The sequence below is a fragment of the Cydia strobilella genome, chromosome 22 (assembly GCF_947568885.1).
Source record: "Cydia strobilella chromosome 22, ilCydStro3.1, whole genome shotgun sequence".
In the NCBI taxonomy this organism is placed as follows: Eukaryota; Metazoa; Arthropoda; class Insecta; order Lepidoptera; family Tortricidae; genus Cydia; species Cydia strobilella.
The window spans coordinates 4115005-4133975 of NC_086062.1; the positions used below are offsets into that span (position 1 = coordinate 4115005).

General features: G+C 38.7%; 3 protein-coding genes across 3 annotated transcripts in view; 1 reads left to right on the plus strand and 2 right to left on the minus strand.

The window, feature by feature from the left end:
• The window catches only part of LOC134751438 (uncharacterized), a 365741-nt gene that overhangs the window by 245868 nt on the left and 100902 nt on the right, over positions 1-18971 (minus strand). The window lies entirely within an intron of this gene.
• On the minus strand, positions 5185-13287 carry LOC134751477 (protein THEM6-like). The gene is made up of 6 exons (XM_063686879.1): positions 13149-13287; positions 9330-9498; positions 8754-8968; positions 7715-7903; positions 6776-6869; positions 5185-5672 (listed from the first exon to the last, which is right to left on the minus strand). The coding sequence occupies exons 2-6, from the start codon at positions 9493-9495 to the stop codon at positions 5641-5643; spliced, it is 696 nt and encodes a 231-aa protein (XP_063542949.1). The 5' UTR covers positions 9496-9498; positions 13149-13287; the 3' UTR covers positions 5185-5640.
• Positions 14871-17540, plus strand: LOC134751436 (uncharacterized). The gene is made up of 2 exons (XM_063686845.1): positions 14871-15141; positions 17026-17540. The coding sequence occupies exons 1-2, from the start codon at positions 14940-14942 to the stop codon at positions 17523-17525; spliced, it is 702 nt and encodes a 233-aa protein (XP_063542915.1). The 5' UTR covers positions 14871-14939; the 3' UTR covers positions 17526-17540.

The window sequence follows — 18971 nt, forward strand, 5'->3', positions numbered from 1 at the left end:
TCAACTCCTCAATCATAAATATCATAGTAAAAAGTACAGTAAAGTATTGCAGTTATATTAAAAAAAAACAGTAAAAAGAGGCTATCCGTTATACGTAACGCTTTACTATTTAAAAACTCGTAATATTGTTCCCTGTCCAAATAATTGTTTTAAAATAATTTAAACGCCTGCCAATTTGCTACAAGCAATTACATATCAGTGAACTTAATCAACACCAGGCGCTAGTAAATAATAAATAATCACTTTAATAGGACTAAAACCACAGATTAATAAATAGTTACTACGTAACAGATACATCATTCCCATACAAAAGCGAAAATACCTACTCTATAATAGCCTACAAAATCTTAATAATAATACCTGCTGCTCAGGACGAGAAGAAATGTACCATAAGTATGCGCACAAAGAGCCGAGACTGCCTTACTCGCCGTGCGAGCCACGTGCCAACGCGTCATCGTAAGAATGCGCTAGGGTTGTACTGTTACTTATGTTATTATTGTAATAAAACGAGTGTTGCGAATCAACTATATTTTATATTAGTCAATCAAATATTTAAAAACAACACTTATAATACCTGACTCAAAAAACTCCTTAATTTACGATTTATCTACTTATGTTCAAATAAATAAATAGTGACAAAATTCATAAAGATAGATTTAAAATACTACTCACCTTTCTTCGTCTCTCGGAAATGAAAAAACCGGCCAAGTGCGAGTCGGACTTGCCCACCGAGGGTTCCGTACTTTTTAGTATTTGTTGTTATAGCGGCAACAGAAATACATCATCTGTGTAAATTTCAACTGTCTAGCTATCACGGTTCATGAGATACAGCCTGGTGACAGACGGACAGCGGCAGCGGAGTCTTAGTAATAGCATAGAGTAACTTATACTAGAGCGGTACTGTCATAGTAAATTTTGTAACCCCAGTAAATTCACTGCCATCTGTCGACACACTTTAAAACTAAAAATGAAGATTTATAAAAATACGATAGAATGTATTTAAATATAGATAAATGATTTTTTTTATTTGCATTAATTATTTTTATGATTTTGACCCATGTTCTTTCACTGATATGCGTTAAAATTGTTAAATAACAAACGAAACCGTCAACGCCATCTATACGACTGTAGGCCAAAACTAGTAGCGCCCTCTGAACGAGAATCAAATTGTCTTGATTTTCGAGGCACGTTTTTTCCTTAGACTGTATCCATCTATTACGGAGTTATATCTATCTTTGGTAATAGGGTGCCGTTTTTACCCTTTGGGTAAGGAACCCTAAAAAAACGACAAATTTTCTTTTGTTTTTTGACTTTTACACCCATCTACTGCACAATAATTACGTGGTTTCGGTATTTCGAAGCGTAAGCGCGGGAAACGTGCGGTGCGAGCGCTCAGGCGGGCGTTCGGCGGCCCTCTGTCGATTATATCGTCGACGATACGCCGAGCGGTAGGCATATAGCGCGTGGCTTTGAGCGAGTGAAGGAGGCCTGCTAAAACACTGAATAAATAATAGTACTGTATACCGTACAGAGAGGAAACTCTCTACAAAACCGAAGTTTGACAGCGGTTCAGGGACGAATCATGCTATCCCTTCCTAATATATGGCACTATCCCTTTCGGCTATTTAGGGTTTTCAAAATTCAAGTCATTATCTTATCTGTGGTCGTGCACGCAAAGGGACGTCATGGTCGTCAAGTTGTGTCAACCCTAATAATTGCTCGGTCGGAGCAATGCTGAGCCGAACGGAGCCGAGAATACCCGAAAGGAGGAGTTTCGCACTAATCGCACCCCTGACTAAAATTGAATTTGATATCATATCATTAGAGTGTGATGATGAGCGTAGAGGTAGCAGGATTTGGTAGTTCTTAAACCTGTTAGAAACTCTTAACGAATAGTTTGATTAATTTAATAGTTTGATTTAAAAAAAACTTTGCCCCCAACTTCTAGGAACAAATAGCTAGTAAGGCAGTAAAGAAAGAAACGTCTGAGATCTGTACGACTACCATGATTTTCTGCACATCTTTTAGAACAACAACGACCCCCTTTCAGAGCATGAGAAATGAAAATAACTATTCTAATGCTAATCCACAATGCGAATAAATGAAAATCAAATCGTAAAACTTACGATTGTTTTTTTTATTAAATTTAAGTTTTGATTTCGGCACGATTTGAGATTATTATAATTTATGACAGATCGAACCCTCGTTCGCAAAAATGCAACCGCGTGTAGGAAAACATGTGCAATATGCAGGTCAGTGGGTTACGTTACGTCAGCGCAAACTCATTGCTGCATAATATTATATGTAATTGTTGGGTAACCTTGAGATGATCGATAGGTTATCTTAAAGAGCGTTTTATAAGTTGCTAGGCGTGAAAAAAAAAAAGAATGCTGGGCGTGTTCAGAGTCCGCGGCAAGCTCGGTTCTCCACACAACGACTAGCTAGATTGCTCTGAAAGTACCTAAGTACTTAAAATAATAGGATAAGGTATATGGGTTTTTTCTCCGGGACCAACCAACATCTGCCTGGGAAAACCCGGCATGAAATCTGTACAAAGTGGAAGTAGATTTGTTGACGGAAATCATCTGAATTCTGAACTAAGTACCTAAAATAGACTTGTGTTTTAGCGGAACCGTGTAGGTATACATATGGCTACAGAAAATGACCGAATGGCAATTTTTTAACAAAACGAAGTCCTACATAGAAAATAGGAAAATTTTATCCCAAAAAATCATCTTCTGAATATCAAATAAATAAGAACAAAATAGTTAGAGTTGGACCAAGAAAAGTCTGCAGAGATTTTGACACACGCACGCACACGCAGTGATAGTGTTATTTATACTTCATAATTTGACGTTTAAAATAACACCTGCACTATGGATGGTATAGAAAGGATCGCAATCTCTTATGGCAGAATTGTTGTAAAAGTGACCGCGTTAAGCTTTAAATAATAGTTCCTAATCTCTCCGGTGGCGCTAGTTAGGCTCTGGGACATGAGTATAACATGAACCATATAAGGCAACAAATAACCCGACCAAATTACGTAGGTTGTTTTTGGTAGTATTTCGGTGTATGGTGGCGCCGCCTAATTACTGTTTTTTGATGGACACTTTTCATACATAGAGATTTGGCTCCTTTATACAGTCTCCATGACCTGCACTGCGTGTGCTGTCAAAATCTCTGGAGACTTTTCTTGGTTTGACTCTAATAGTCTTCGATTGTCTCTCAATGCCCCGTCTAGATTAGTCATCCTGTATAACGTCGTTTACATAAGACAAGTACTTCTAATGGAAATTACTTCCATCCGTAATTTCAAGGCCTGTCATTAAATAAAAAGCATAGTATAAATGTATACATTTTATGCATGATATAATTTATAGACTATGTACATTTGTTTTACGACTCTAGCACGAAGAATGGCCACATAAGGCTGTTTTGTCGCCATGAGGAATATTATGCCACATTTTTTTATGATGTAGGCAGGCGTTTGACCACGATCCCACCTGATGGTAAGTGATGATGCGGTCTACGGTGGAGCACGCTTACCTATGAGATACCTATTAACTCTTGCCTTGAAGAGCCCCAGATTGTACTCATGCGGAAACACAGACTCGGGCAGGGCGTTCCACTCCTTGGCAGACATTTACATAAGTTAATTTTTAGGTACATAGGTACAGTAGGTGTATAAATAAATAAATATAAATATTTGGGGACAATCTTACACAGAATACATAGAAAAAATTTATAGAACTCAAATCGTGCCGGCTTGCTGTATTTAACCCATTGAAAGCCACGCGTATCGCGAGCGGCGCGTCGTGGTGAACCTTGTAGGAATGCACGAAGGTTCATTTATTGGTCTGTAGCCACGCGTCGGTTAACGTCTTTGGCATCCGTAGGGTTAAAGTGATCCTTTCTTCAGGTCTTTAATTGCCAGTAAACAGTAAGAATAACTTAAACCTGAAGCTAATTTGTATCGCTTAACTTCAAACCCTATTAAATACCAAACCGCAAAATCTGACAGTTGGATTAACCTGAATTTGAAGTTAATTTTTTCTTTGAACAAAAGATATGGTAAGGTGCTGAACTGTTATAAAAAATACCTACAATAGGCAAGGCGATGGAAATAGAGTTCGATAGACAGACATTCGCCGTTATTAGGGAGGTGTATATGACTCATAAGTAAATAAGTAATAAATAATAATATTAACAAGTCAAATTTTCTCAATTATTTCAGCTTGTAGGTAGATATTAAAAGGCAGTGACATCACAACGAATATAATATAAACGTGTATTTTTTTCATAATTTTTCAATTTAATCCCAGAAAATCTGAGAATGCTACTTTTATGATGAGATAACATACAATGAAAATAACAATTCTTAATTCTAGCCTAGCCGTCGTACAGTTGATATATATTACCAGTTCTCACAAATACAGAATAGAGATCATTAAATTATACAAATACAAACATTTTATGCACTTAGATCTGTATTCATATTATATCGTGATTTTATCGATGATATTACAATTTTATTTAATAACCTATCTATAAACAGTAAACAATTGTGTAAAGTTGTACTTTAAGTACAAGATTTGATCAAAGATTAAAGGTATTAAAGGCCAGAGGGTATCCAAGATATAGTCAGGGATTTTATTTATTATAAGCATTTTACTACACTTCCTTGCATTTTTAAATGTTACAGTTTTGTCAGCTTTTATCGCTGACCGTACTTATCTCATTCAAAGAATACTCATCGAAAAAAAATTAATGTTAGGGTAGTATTCCACCTGCCAAATTGCGTCTCACTCTCTCATTAAGCAAAATGTGAGACGCACATTGGATAGAGAAGTTGGTTAGATGGAATAACATCCTTAGGTAAGTCAAGTATTGAATTAGTTAAGATTTTGAATTACGCTTGAAAAGCCGTCAATTCCTCTGGCCAACCATGTAGCACAGGATAAAAATTAAATTATAATAAATATTATGTACATTAACAATATTAAATTTATGTAAATCAACTTAACAAATATCTACACGAAGACTAGCAAAAGGCATACATTTGTCAGCTCGGCAGTTTTTATACCTACTTTTTAAGTAGAAATAAATTTATATTTATTATATATTTATTATATTAAGGTCAATGTGGCCAAGACCGCCTATCAGGTGAGATCGAACTCTTGTACACATATAGTTTGTCAAAGGACTGTCTCATTTCCAACAGACAAAAAGAATCATACTATCTTTGTCTTACACTAGTACTAGCACCTAAAAGAAAGGGATGAGTATAATTTTCCTGGTTGTTACTAACTGACAAATTGGTTTGACCAACTATAGTAACTGTTGTACTTGAAGTCATAGTACTACAGAAGGTTGTTAGAGCAGAAGGAGCTACGCTCTTCCTTTCTGACTGACGGTCTTCCTAACCAAAAATGTTATGTGCCGGTATTCCCCACATTGACTTTATGCATTATATTAAAGCCCAGTTTTCGAGCCTTGGTTTAAGGTCTTGGACCATTTTACAGCCGAGCTGACGTTTACAAAACATCAAAAATAATGAAAACAGTTCTCGCTATCCTCATCCGTTCCAGTTCATGTCACTCGAATCTGGTTCACTTTGTGTTCCCTCTTGGAAACGCTACTTCATTCTGCAGCCGTGATGGATTCACCAGAACCTAGAACGGAAAAAAGGTAGAATAAAAATACCGGCCAAGTGCGAGTCGGACTCGCGTTCCAAGGGTTCCGTACATTACACAATTTAAACAATGTATTTTTTATGCAAAATGTCTTTAAAAACCCGTAGGGGTCGGATCAAAAACTAAGTAATTAAGTCCGACTCACGCTTGACTGCACATTTCTAATAGGTTTTCCGGTAATCTATAGGTAAAGATCTATTTTGTGTATTTTTTTCAAACTTTTTGACCCAGTAGTTTCGGAGATAAAGGGGGGGGTGAATGGTCATTTTTTGCCTATTTTCTTGAATAACTTCTAAACTGTTTGTCCTAAAATTATATAAAAAATATATTTGTAATTCTCACAATGAGCTCTTTTATATGATATGTAACACGATATAGTTTGACAAACTTTATTTTTTAATTTTCTCATTTACTCCCCCCAAAAATGGCCCCCGTGCTTAAAATTAATTTGTTTACGTTACATGTCCATGTTTGGGTCACAAACTTACACATGTGTACCAAATTTCAACTTAATTGGTCCAGTAGTTTTGAGGAAAATATGCTGTGACAGACGGACAGACAGACAGACAGACAGACGCACGAGTGATCCTATAAGGGTTCCGTTTTTTCCTTTTGAGGTACGGAACCCTAAAAAAGGATCGACTGATAATAATTGGCCAAAGAAGAGTTTTGGCCGAAGGGTGTCAAGTTCCAACGGTTCCCCGGCCGGCTCCCTGACACTGTGTTCTAGTGTTCTAACTAGTTACATATGTTCTGATTCAGTTTTCTATTTTAGGTTTGCCAATAGGGTGAAAGCCAATGTCGTCACTATACGACATTAATTACTTTGTTATTTCTTGTTTTTATGTATAATGTTTTACACCGAATAAATATTTTCTCTTCTAACTAGGAGTTCTGGCCGAAGAGTATGTCAAGTACCGGCGGTTCCGCGGCCGGCTCCCTGACACCGCGGGGTTGCGATCTGCATCGCAGCCATAATTGTGTGGTTTTAGTTTTAAAATATATTTTATAATAATATGTATGCTAGTTTTAAGGTCCAATAGTTGCTTGAAAATAAAGAATTTCATTTCATTTCATAATACCTATTTGAGGAGAGGCTGGTAGGAAGGGCGCAGGCACCACGGTTGACCGCAAGCGGGCAGAACTTAACTCGTTGCTCTGTACCCATAGCTCCAACTGGAAATAAGAAATAGGCTCATTTATACTGTGTCGACTGTATGCTCACCGTAGTGTTGAGTTTGATGGATTAAACCGCAGTACCGGTTTAATTGAAAAAAATGGAATGGAGACAGTTTGATTAAACCCTGAAGCTTCCCCGTCCCTTATAACATAGGATATTTTTTATCACACATGAGTAATTATTCTACAGTTTCTACACAATCGAAATCGCGGGCATAAGCTTACAGTAAGTCATCATTAGAGCTAACCCCAAGCTAACTCTGCATGGTATTTGCAATGACAGAGTGTGGTAATGTCATCACTAATGTCAAACTTCTACAAAAATGTGCAGGCACCAATAGCAACACACTTAACTGCCCATCGGTGAACCTTATGTCAGTTGACAGTATGGTCGAGTTTCTCAAATTAAAGACTGTAAAAATCCTCAATCACGCTATCAAGAATCTGTACTGGATAAAGCCTTGGACAAAAGGCATAAGAAGAGCATGAACAATAACCAAAAGACCTCTGGTGGCATTTTCCCGAGTTGCCAAAGTCAAGGAGCTTTCTGTGCTGCAGTTGATAGGCTACAAGATAAACAGAAGAACGTGAACAAAGAACTATAATTATTTCAAAACTTCCATTCCTCTGGAGGCATCTTCCCCAGCTGCGGCTTGTAAGTCCCCGCACAATGCAGCTGGACCAAAAGTTCCGCTTTCGGTGCGGCGGCCGTGTCGATCACCCGTTGCGTTGTCGGCACACGGGGACGGCGTGCACGAAGCTACTCGTGCTCCATAAAGACGGTCTTGTTGTCCCAGTAGATCAGTAGAAGTGCAAGAACAATAAATAAAAATTAAGTTTACCTCCGTTGGCATGTTTCCCAGCTGCGGCTTGCAAGTTCCCGCACAATGCAGCTGGACCAAAAGCTCCGCTATCGGTGCGGCGGCCGTGTCTATCACACGTTGTCGGCACACGGCGACCGCGTGCACGAAGCGGCCGGGCCCGACGAACTCGTGCTCCATGAAGACGGTCTTGTTGTCCCAGTAGATTACCTGGAATATTACGTGATGGCATGATAATAAATAGGTTTACAAGACAATTCAAATTGGGTGGAAAATCTGATGGACATCTTCAAGTCCGCAAATGCACAATGCAAATTCGCCTCTTGGCCGCTCAACTTCCTGCACTACGAATATCAAAAACCTCCTCGCAGGCGATTTTGTTTTTCTTATATTTTGTGTTAATTTCTGTTTGCGAAATCACGGCGGCGGGAGGCAGAGTAACTTTGCCGACATGCTTACTATTGACATACGGTACCGAAGACGTGGGCACTCACTTAATGGGGCTGTGAAGTGTGATTAAGATACAAATAACGCAGAGATCAATGGAGCACACCATGCTCAGCAACGAGGTTTAAATTGAGTAAGGAATGTCTAGAACTCTAGACCCAAATACCCAAGGCGCAAGGCAGAGTGACAGGCCGACTACAGGTGGACTGAAAGGTTTTCAGATTGATCACCGTTTTTAGATAAAAGTCACCGTACTGTACCGTACCGTACCGTAAAAAAAATGTAATAAAAGTATGAAGTTCATGGCCTTCACTAAATTAAAAAGCTACAGTTTCACTCCCTGGAGTGAGGAAAGTCGCACTTTCCTCACTCCAGGGAGTGACGAAAATAGGCTTGTTCGAGCTGCTGAGGTGAAAAGGTTATTTGTGAGTAGACGTAATTGTGAACTTGGTGAAAGGCTTCAGATATTATCTCCTATAGAGAATAGGGCAGGCCGCTTGCACGACAGCCTCGCCAGCCGCTTTAATATTCGAATACATTCCAGTTCTCTCGTAAAATTAGAAGTAAGGTCATCTTCAAAATAAATACTTACACTAGATATAGTTGGACTTACTCTAGAAGTAATTGTGAACTTGGTGAACGGTTTCAGGTATCTCCTATAGCGAATAGTGCAAGCCGCTTGCACGACGGCCCCGCCAGCAGCTTTAATATTGGAATACAGTCCAGTTCTCTCGTAGAAGTCGGCGCGAGCGAAGTCCAGTTCGCGAAGATAGCGCGCGTTGTTCATGTGGTAGAGGAGAGTGTCGATGTCGGAGAGGAGGACCCAGGCTGGAACGAAATTATGTTTTTTTAAATTTTCTAAGGAAATACTTATGCGTAAGATGGAAGTGATCGACAGATTCTCTGGGATTTATTAAGATAAGTAATTGTAGAGCAATAATTTGACGTACTCGATTGTCACGTCGACGGTGCCGTGTACCACCAACGCACCCCACGCTGGGATGCCATAAGTCGTCATACTTACAGCCGTCTGTGATTTCCAACAGGCACGCTTTCTTGCGGAAGTACCTAAAACGTGTGACTGACTGTGCTGCTGCAGTGTGAGCATGCGCGCGAAATAAGCAATGTCGATGGTGCCGTACAGCACCAGCTCGCCAAACGCTGGGTTGCCATAAGGCATCATACTTACAGCCGACCTCCGTAGTTTCCAACAGGCACGCCTTTTTGCGGAAGTACCTAGCGCGCGTGACCGTGAACAGCATGCGCGCGAAATACGCAACGTCGAGTGTGCCGTACAGCACCAGCGCGCCCGCCGCCACCGCCGCGCCCCATGCTGGGATGCATAGCGGCCACATTCTCTGGTAATGGAATAAACAAGTGATAAATTTACTCCGTGTGAAAGATCAGAAACCGCTGAGCTAAGTTGCTAAGCTCCATATTTATTGTACGAGTAGAAAGGCTTTCTACCCTATATAATATATATCAACTTAGTACTTCAAATTTGTCGTTAAGTGTATGGATAAATAAAGGTATAATAATAAAAATATTTATTGTAACGTATTTACGACAGCACTGCAGCGGAGTTTATACAACTATATACAAGGAAATTGAAAGGAACAAAATCCCCAATACCTAAGGCCAGGATTACACTCGTAAGTTTTACTTACGTAAGTAGGGACACAGCTATACTGCAGAATGAGATATGAATATCGTTATCTCATTCTAGCTAATAGCTTTGTCCCTACTTACGTAAGTAAAACTTACAAGTGTAATCCTGGCCTAATAAGAACTATACTGTTGAAACTTGGTAAGTAGAGATGTATTCTGTGAACCGCATTAAGATTTTTACACAAAAAAAAAAAAAAAAAACAATACATTTTGGGGGCTCCCCATACTTGGAACTGAAACTCAAAAATGTTTTTTTCATCAAACCCATACGTGTGGGGTATCTATGGATAGGTCTTCAAAAATGATATTGAGGTTTCTAATATCATTTTTTTTTCTAAACTGAATAGTTTGCGCGAGAGACACTTCCACAGTGGTAAAATGTGCCCCCCCCCCTGTAACTTCTAAAATAACAGAATGATAAAACTGAAAAAAATATATGATGTACATGACCATGCAAACTTCCACCGAAAATTGGTTTGAACGAGATCTGGTAAGTAGTTTTTTTTAATACGTCATAAATCGTAAACCGCAATTTACCTTTCACTCACGTTTCGCATAAAAAATACATTGTTAAAATTCTGTAATGTACTTGGCCGGTTTTTTTAAAACCTCTTGAACATAATATGTCTTGGAAACTGGAAAATCAGTTGGAAATATAGGTAATAGCCATCTATAAAATATTGAATATTTTTCTAGCGAAATTGTTGATGTACCTAAATAAAATTAACTATAATAAATAAAGATGTACCTACTTATATTATGTCATAAAAATTATGCGTAATATACTTATAGGTACCTACTGTAATGATATGTCAAATTTTATGTAACCTTGACCTGTAACCTAATAATGTTATCAATAAATTTTTATTTACACTCGTCTCTTGCACAATATAATATAAGCAAGAAAAACAAAACACAATTACTAAAAAGAAAACGAGTGAAACCGTACTTGAGGAAGCCTTACCTACAGTACCTAATTGCTCATTGATCAATTTTATACATACTTATGTTTATATAACAATAAACCATTACTATTTACTACAACTATTAGAGAAGGCATAAACAAGATAAACATGCACTAAACATAATAATAACCTTAATATAGGGTGGGCCAATGAAAGACGTCGAGACGAAAAGAGAATTTATCACTGGCCCACCCCATATCAACCGGGATAAATGCAACAATGGGCTGATTGCATCTATTTGAGTTATTTAATAAACATCGTGAATTACTAGATCTCCCGTCATCTATAGTTAATCTACTAAAAATAAAATCCTGAGCTACTTGCAGTTTTTTTTTTATGAAATAGGAGGCAAACGAGCAGACTGACGGTAAGCGATTACCGCCGCTAAATAAAACGTAATAAGATATATAGAGGGCGTTCCGACCATACGTTTACAGAAATAACGAATAGACGCAATTATCCCATAGTTACATTAAACCCGGTTGACCTTAATATCAGTATAATGCGGAAATTTCGTCATAACCTCTATTATTTTTCTTTTATTATTTGTTGAGTTATTCTCTTGTCGGTAGAGTATCTTCCAGCTTTCCCTATTCTGCGCCAGCTCTTTGATTTTTTGATACGACACGACCCCTACTTTCTCTTTCACTTGATCTAAAAAGCTGCGTCTGGGTTTTCCTCTACCCCGCTTCCTTCCTATCCGCCCCTCCAGGATAGTTTTAAAGAATTAGTCGTGTCCCCATTATTATTATTATTGCCCCAAATACTCCAAAATTACCGCATACTTTACTGAGCCGCACAACGCCATGTTATCAAATTTGAAGCACGATTTTTGTCTGAGACTATACAATAGGTATAGTTAGAAATTTTTATGAAATTAAGACGTACGTATCCTTGGTACAATGCCTCAAGGGCCTATTTTAGATTTAAGCTAGTTATTAATTTCGTTTACGTAGTACCACTGTATATATCTTAGACGTATAAATAACACTGCCACTGCGTGTGCTGTCAAAATCTCTACAGACTTTTCTAATCTTGGTTTGATCTACTTCTTTCACGACTAGGTACTTAATAACTCTTTGGTAATCAACCTTGTGTTCGGTTATCGAAATTTCATACGTTTTGTTGGAAATGAGAAGTGGTGATTAATTCGGGCTTAAAACATTTCGATAAAAATAAACATAAGTACACATTTTTGCCTAGTGCGTGAAATTCAGGTACACAAATCTCCCAAAATCAAAAAGTAAATGTCTGTAGTAAGCCCTGTGTAATGTCTTAGAAATTTTTAAAGCTATTTATTTTAAGGATCCCCGGCAAGCTCGGTTCTCCGTACAAACGTAGTTACGCTCTTATTTTAAAACGAGTAGCTAGTTTGCTCTGAAATTTTGTACTTACAATAGGATAAGGTATATCTATGTCTGTAATTAGTTTATGAAGCTACAGATATATACCAGATTAAAAAAAAAACTGCGAATTTAAGTTTTTCATACAAAACTTGTGTTTGCTCTATTTCGTTTGTTTTATAAAATGGAGCTATATAAACTAATTACAGACCTAGATATACCTTATGTCATTGTATGTGCAAAGTTTCATTACAATCCAACACGTAGTTTTAAAATGAGAACGAAAGTCGGTTTGTATGGGAAGGTGAAATTCGGCCGAGCTTGCCGGGGACGGGGACTCTAATCTCTAACCCATTTTAATCAGGCGCCTGCACATTAATGATAACAAAGTTAAAAGATAGCATAATAAGTAGGTTGTAGTGTGACTAAGAGGAGCTAAGTGGGAAAATGCTTTCGTCATTTATTAGAGCATTAGTTACGCCCGCAATTCTGATCGCATAGATTTGACCTGTGTAACTCCCCCCCCCTCCCCCTCCCCCACCCTGCCTCCTAAAATAATCAAAAGTAGCTCAGCACGCCCATGTCCTCAGAGCTCATGTTTTATAAGCCAAATTTCATCAAAATCAGTTTAGTAGTTAAGCCCTAAGAAGGTAACACATCGACTTACGGAGTTACTTTCGATTTATAATATTAATATGGAGTAAAAATCCGAATTTCAAATTATGGTATCTAAAAAGACGGAATAATGCAGTATTTAAAGGCTAATACTACTTGCCACTTGTTCCCTTTTCAAGTATAAATATTATGCGGGTTTCAGATTCAGATAATCTAGAAATAGAGCATGCTGCCGGTACATAACCTTCTCTACAATGACGTCACATTATTTACCTTTTATATAATCTCCTCTATATTTATTTGTTAACTAGTATTATTTTAACTGGCAAAGATTATTAAATACCTGTTTTTAAATGAAGCAAAAATAATTATTTCTGACACTATCACTATAAAATAAATTGATTTAAAAAAACTTACCGTAGAACCGGCTCACAAAGAGTACATTGTTTTGTAAACTAAATAACACTCAAAAAACACGTCTTGCCGATAACAATTCTCTTCAATTGTGATTTATTTTCGTTATTTTGCGCTAGAATAGGTATAAAGTCAACTCAAATATTTTCACGTTTTGCGTTTGACAGGAGGCGCGGCGCGCGCAACAATCGATAGGTCTGCTGTGAAATAAGGACGGAATATACATTGAGAAGTACTTATTTTTTTAATCAGAAAATACATAGAAATTAGCAATTTATTTATAAATCGAATGTAATAAAATCTTCTTCTTTGGCCAACCCTCTTCCCAGCTCATCTGGGGTCGGGTCTCCTTGTAAGTACGTTTGCGCCAGAGAGCTCTGTTCTGGGTTGTCTGCGTAGTTAGGCTGTCCTGGTTCATCTCTTTTTGTATTTTGGTCCACCAAGTAGCGGGGGGTCTACCTCGTCCTCTGGGTCGGTTTGGTATGTTTAGGACCTTTTTAAATAAACACAAACACTGTAAGTGTAAATAAATAAAGGAATTTTCTTCCGCGTACGCTCCGGCTGTCGAATCAACTCTATCAAGGTTTCCTCGAGGGACTATGGGGTTTTTCAAAAAAGGAGTTTACAGGTTTGCTAGCATCCATAGACTACGGCAACCGCTGACACGCGACACACGCACACAACGCGTTTGTTTGCCACTGATGAGGTTGTTTATACCACGCCTGTGACAAACAAGCGTGCGGCCCGCTTGTTGTTGATAGCAGCCACCGCAGCCTATGAGCGCTTGCGATTCTAGTGGTTACACGCGCGTAGCCGATCATACAAGCTTACAATAAGGGTATCTCCTTGGGAGCAGTGGAAACTCGTTGACATAAATCCAATCAAACGTAACCCACCTTATTATATCAGATTACCATTCCTTTAATATGCAATTATGCATACCAGACCTCTCAATTAAACTTCTTAAAGACATATGTCTTTTCTACAAACCAATTCTTAAGAGTCCCTGGCAAGTTCGGCCGAATTTCACCTTCCCATACAAACGGAGTTTCGTTCTCATTTTAGAACTAAAACAAATGAAATAGAGTAAAAACAGATTGTTCAGAAAAATGGCAGAAACTAAGTTATTGGCCGAGCGTCAGCGAAGGTCTTCGTTTCAGCTTGTGCAAAAATGCTTTCGTATGTCCGGAATTCTCCGGATATTCGACTTTGCAAGTTGAATTTCTCAACCGATTCTCTTGAAATTTTGTGAGTAGGTTCGGTACTTAGACAGAAATTTCCGTCTTTTTTTTGAAAAAGTTCAAATTGGCAGAAATTGGCATAAAGCGCCAGTACGGTCTATGGCATTTAAGACTATTGTGAGTTCGCTGTGATAATGATTCAATGAAGTACTTGTATTTTTTTAACATTTTCCAAGCTTATCGCGAGGTTTTTAGTTTAGTTTAGTAACTATCAAGTTGTGCAGAAACCATGTTATGATAGGCCTTTTTAAATATGCTATGACTATCTTGCTATTATATTACAAACAAACCATTCAAGCCTGCCGAAGCATCTGCGACGTAACTTGAACCGGTACTCGGTAGTTACACCCGTCACGAAACACGAGACGGAACGGAAGTTTGCCCTCACCCCTCGTCTCACCCCATCCCACTCTATCACCATGCGACAGACAGGGACGCTCGCACGACACGACGCGATAACGCACGAGCGTCCCACGAATCGACTCGAACGTCAGTGACGGCCCGTCTTTTCGACTGTAAACAATCGCTCTAGCGCGTTCATTTTACGTTAAAAATGCCTAAATTCTACAAACCAAGAGATTTTAAATACGATGTAGTTGAATTAATTCGTTGTGTGGAATTAAGACCATGCTTATGGGATAAAACATTGGAAAATTATAAGGATAGAGTAGAAAGAAGGCACGCTTGGGAGGAAATTTTCGCGTCTTTGGACGAGAAATACGAGAGTATGACGCCAGAGGAAAAACGGATTACGGGTAAGCGATTTTGATATTTATTGCTTATGTTTTAGGTTCACTTTGGGTGTCTTTGGTTGATTGTCGATTGAGATTATTTTGGAAGTTCATTGGTAAACAGTTTTGAGACTTATTGCTTAGGCGTTGGGTGTGTTTTGGGTTGTTTTATAGCGTGAGAGCGTGACGTTATTGTATCGTATCGTGACGTGTCGGGTCGATATCCGCTCTTTATCTTTAGCTTATGTATAATACGTGTAATAACCATCTATTGGATTTATTTCATGAGTAACGTGTCGATAACAAAATCAAGGACATTATTCACTTCACATATTATGATTTAAATGATTATTTTATTTCGTTAATCATTCTTCTATAGGTACAAACAGCAACCTAGTGACGAAAAAAGGTCACGATTGTGTACGAACAAAGATAACAGTTTTGAATGATTCACGGTTAGTTTCACTAGACTTATATTGACCGGGATATGGACCGTGATTACCTTTTGTATTGTTTTCGAGCTCCCGATTTTTCGACGCAGTTACATGCACCTTGTTCACGGGTAACTGAATCCATATCTCGGTCAATATAAGTCTAGCGAACAAAGATAGTCGGTTTAAATATTTCATAGGTTTCGTTTAGTTAAAAAAAAGTGCTTGCTATCAATAAAATTCGGTTAGAGGGACCATATGGTCACATCTGTACCGTTCTACCGTTACCGCGAGTTTGACACTGACATAAAGTTATTCGATAGCGAACGCGTTAACTCAAACGCAGTTCATCTCGCTTTATAATGATGAGATGCAATGTGAGTTAGTTTACGCATTCGCTAGCGAATTATCAGTGTCAAACTCATGGTAAGGGTAATTGGTCCTTCACATTTATCATCATCTCGGATCACAGTAAATCTCGAACTTTTTTTGACCACAAACCGCTTTTAGATTTTTTCACAGATTTGATAAGGTTGATTGACGAAAGCTGGCACTAATGGAACGAACGAAACTTCATTGTATGAGTGATACGTTTGTGCTTCTATCGGTATACACTATACAGGCAGCGCCACCATTTTATTGGTTAAATGGGGAGTATTACTGCAATGTTCTGCCGCCAGAGTGTAGCACTAGTGCACATACTAAACCATAGAGTAACTTATATATGGATGGTATAGAAAGGATCGCAATCTCTTATGGCAGAATTGTTGTAAAAGTGACCGCGTTAAGCTTTAAATAATAGTTCCTAATCTCTCCGGTGGCGCTAGTTAGGCTCTGGGGCATGAGTATAACATGAACCATATAAGGCAACAAATAACCCGACCAAATTACGTAGGTTGTTTTTGGTAGTATTTCGGTGTATGGTGGCGCCGCCTAATTACTGTTTTTTGATGGACACGTTTCATACATAGAGATTTGGCTCCTTTATACAGTCTCCATGAACTTATACAACAAACTGGTTACTCCCAGTTTGGCGCATTTATAGTATATGTGTAACTGTGTATCTCCGGTGTTGCAGGCGTCCATAGGCTACGGTAACTGCTTACCATCAGGCGGGCCGTATGCCACCGACGTGGTATAAAAAAAAACTGTGTAACTGTATTATATGAATAAATGTATTAATAATAATAATAATTTACATACTAGGCCTTGAACTGTTATTTGATAAGTTTTCATTATGACATTGATGCATCAAGGCGGTTTGTTTACATGTGGCCTACCGCGAAACGCGAAAATCGAAATTTCGTTATCTGCCACTCTAATGATCGAATAGTGATAGAGGCAGAAACCGAACATACGATTTTCGTGTTTCGCGGCAGGCCCTGTGTTTGTGCTAGCGACGCTCTCTACGCAGAGTTCTGCGTAATATTCCCTATTATAGTCATGCCAAGACTCACTTATTTTCTATTTATTTCAGGAGAACATATCTTAAACAAATGGACAAACATTCGCGACACCTTCGTCAAATCTCTCAAAGTCAAAATGGGGAAGCCAAAGAAACGATATCTCCTCTACAAAAACTTATCATTCCTGTTAAAAGTCATCGACATTCCAGAAGAAGAGGTCAACACTAACTTTACACAAGAATCCAGCGACGAATCTAACGAAGTACCTGTATCTTTTCTAAAGCAGGAACAAGAAGAGAGCTATACGCCTAGAAAGAGAAAGAAGGTAGATTATAACGAAGAATACGTTGTGCCTACAAAAGAGCCTGAGAAAAGTTATGATAACGGTATAGATTTTGTAGAAGTAGAAGATAATGAGACTAGAGTTATGAATGAAGACGAGGCATTCTTCGCTTCGCTATTGCCTACGGTGGTGAAGTATAGTGAGGATGAGAGACTGGAGTTCAGGATTGAGGTGTTGGGGGTTATGAAGAAGATTAAGGATAAGAGGAATTGGAGTGATCAAATCTAGGGATAAGTCTGGGATCATTGGACAAGTGTGAATTGAATTAATTTGTAACAAGCAGAAACGTTTGCGAACGATGCTATTATTAAGAGGGAAGAAAAGCTTTGCAATCGTAACGAAATAACGGTACCTACTGTCCGGAGGTCGAGGAAGTGGGAGGGTGTGCGCCGCGCCCGTACTTACAAAATGACACTAAACTCTGTCATGACGCCTAACATTCCTCAGCCGTGCACGGAATTCGCGCGCGGACAGTACCTACTTTTTCTATGAAATTTCCATTTCGGGAGAAAAAGGTTTTCACTGCTAAATCTTAACAAATCTCTTTGATTTTGATGTCGATCGCTTTAGCATAATATAGGTTAGGTTCAGGTTCAGCATTATATTGTAGATTTATAGGTTTCGCTTTCAATTTTTTTTTGTATTATAAATTTTGAATAAAGGAAAACCTATAAACCTAGTTTTTCAATGTGTCAATAACATATAAAAAATCATGGAGAATGGAAAATATTTAGAAGTGGAAAAACATTTTCTCTTTTTGTATGGACGAGTACGTGGTATACTTCCCTCTTAAGCTTAGAATAAATTTAAGTGGAAAAATTAGTGCCTTGGGTGAGACTTGAACTCTCGGCCTCTGGATCGATACTGCAGCGCTCAGCGGTCTACCCATAGACCCATATGGTGGATTCGCTGGCTATGGATGAGATCTTGGTGGCTCAGTTGGCAGAGCGCTGGAGTATCGATCCAGACGCCGTAAGTTCAAGTCAAACCCGGCAGTCATTTTTTTGTACTTTTTAATGTATATTCTAAGTTGAATTGAAATATAATATGAAGAACTTTGAATACGTTGCACTATGTGTACCTCTGATGTACAAAAATGTAGGTTTTATAAATATTATAGCACATTCTTACATATATTGACTATTAAGCCCCACGGTAAGCCCAAGGAGGTTTGTGTTATGGGTAGTTGGGTACTCAGACAAATATCTGTGCTCCTCACACAAATAAATGCCCTTACCGGGATTCGAACGACCATCAGCTTCGCAGGCAGGGTCACTAACCACTAGGCCATACCGGTCGTCTGACTAGGCCAGACTTTAGGTTCTTGACTGATGTCAAGAGGTCTAAGTAGTTTGTTTACGCAGCGTCTTACGTAAGCGAACAACTCGCGACCGCGAAGCGGCGCGGCGCGGCCGGGCACGGCGTTCGCGTTCGCAACGAGATCGCCCACGTAGGACACTTCTATAGGTGTCAGTCAAAGGAATGATTTGCCCCGCGCCGCATCGCTTCGCTTCGCGTTCGCGTGTTGTTCGCCTACGTAGTACGCTGCGTTAGAGACCAAATATATATGTGTATTGAATTTTGATGGACGAATCCGAGGCGACTGCTGCTGAAAACTTTATGTAGTACTTAGTTTATTTTTACCACACCAGCTTGTAAAGCTGAATTTTATGC

Excerpts from the sequence above, each read along its gene's own strand:
- LOC134751477 (XM_063686879.1), bottom strand. The coding sequence starts at position 9,495 with ATGTGGCCGCTATGCATCCCAGCATGGGGCGCGGCGGTGGCGGCGGGC. Across the intron at positions 7,904-8,753 it reads AGTTCACAATTACTTCTAGA|GTAATCTACTGGGACAACAA; the intron begins GTAAGTCCAACT and ends GTAATATTCCAG. Across the intron at positions 5,673-6,775 it reads ACCAGCCTCTCCTCAAATAG|GTTCTGGTGAATCCATCACG; the intron begins GTATTATGAAAT and ends TTTCCGTTCTAG.
- LOC134751436 (XM_063686845.1), top strand. The coding sequence starts at position 14,940 with ATGCCTAAATTCTACAAACCAAGAGATTTTAAATACGATGTAGTTGAA. Across the intron at positions 15,142-17,025 it reads AGAGGAAAAACGGATTACGG|GAGAACATATCTTAAACAAA; the intron begins GTAAGCGATTTT and ends TATTTATTTCAG.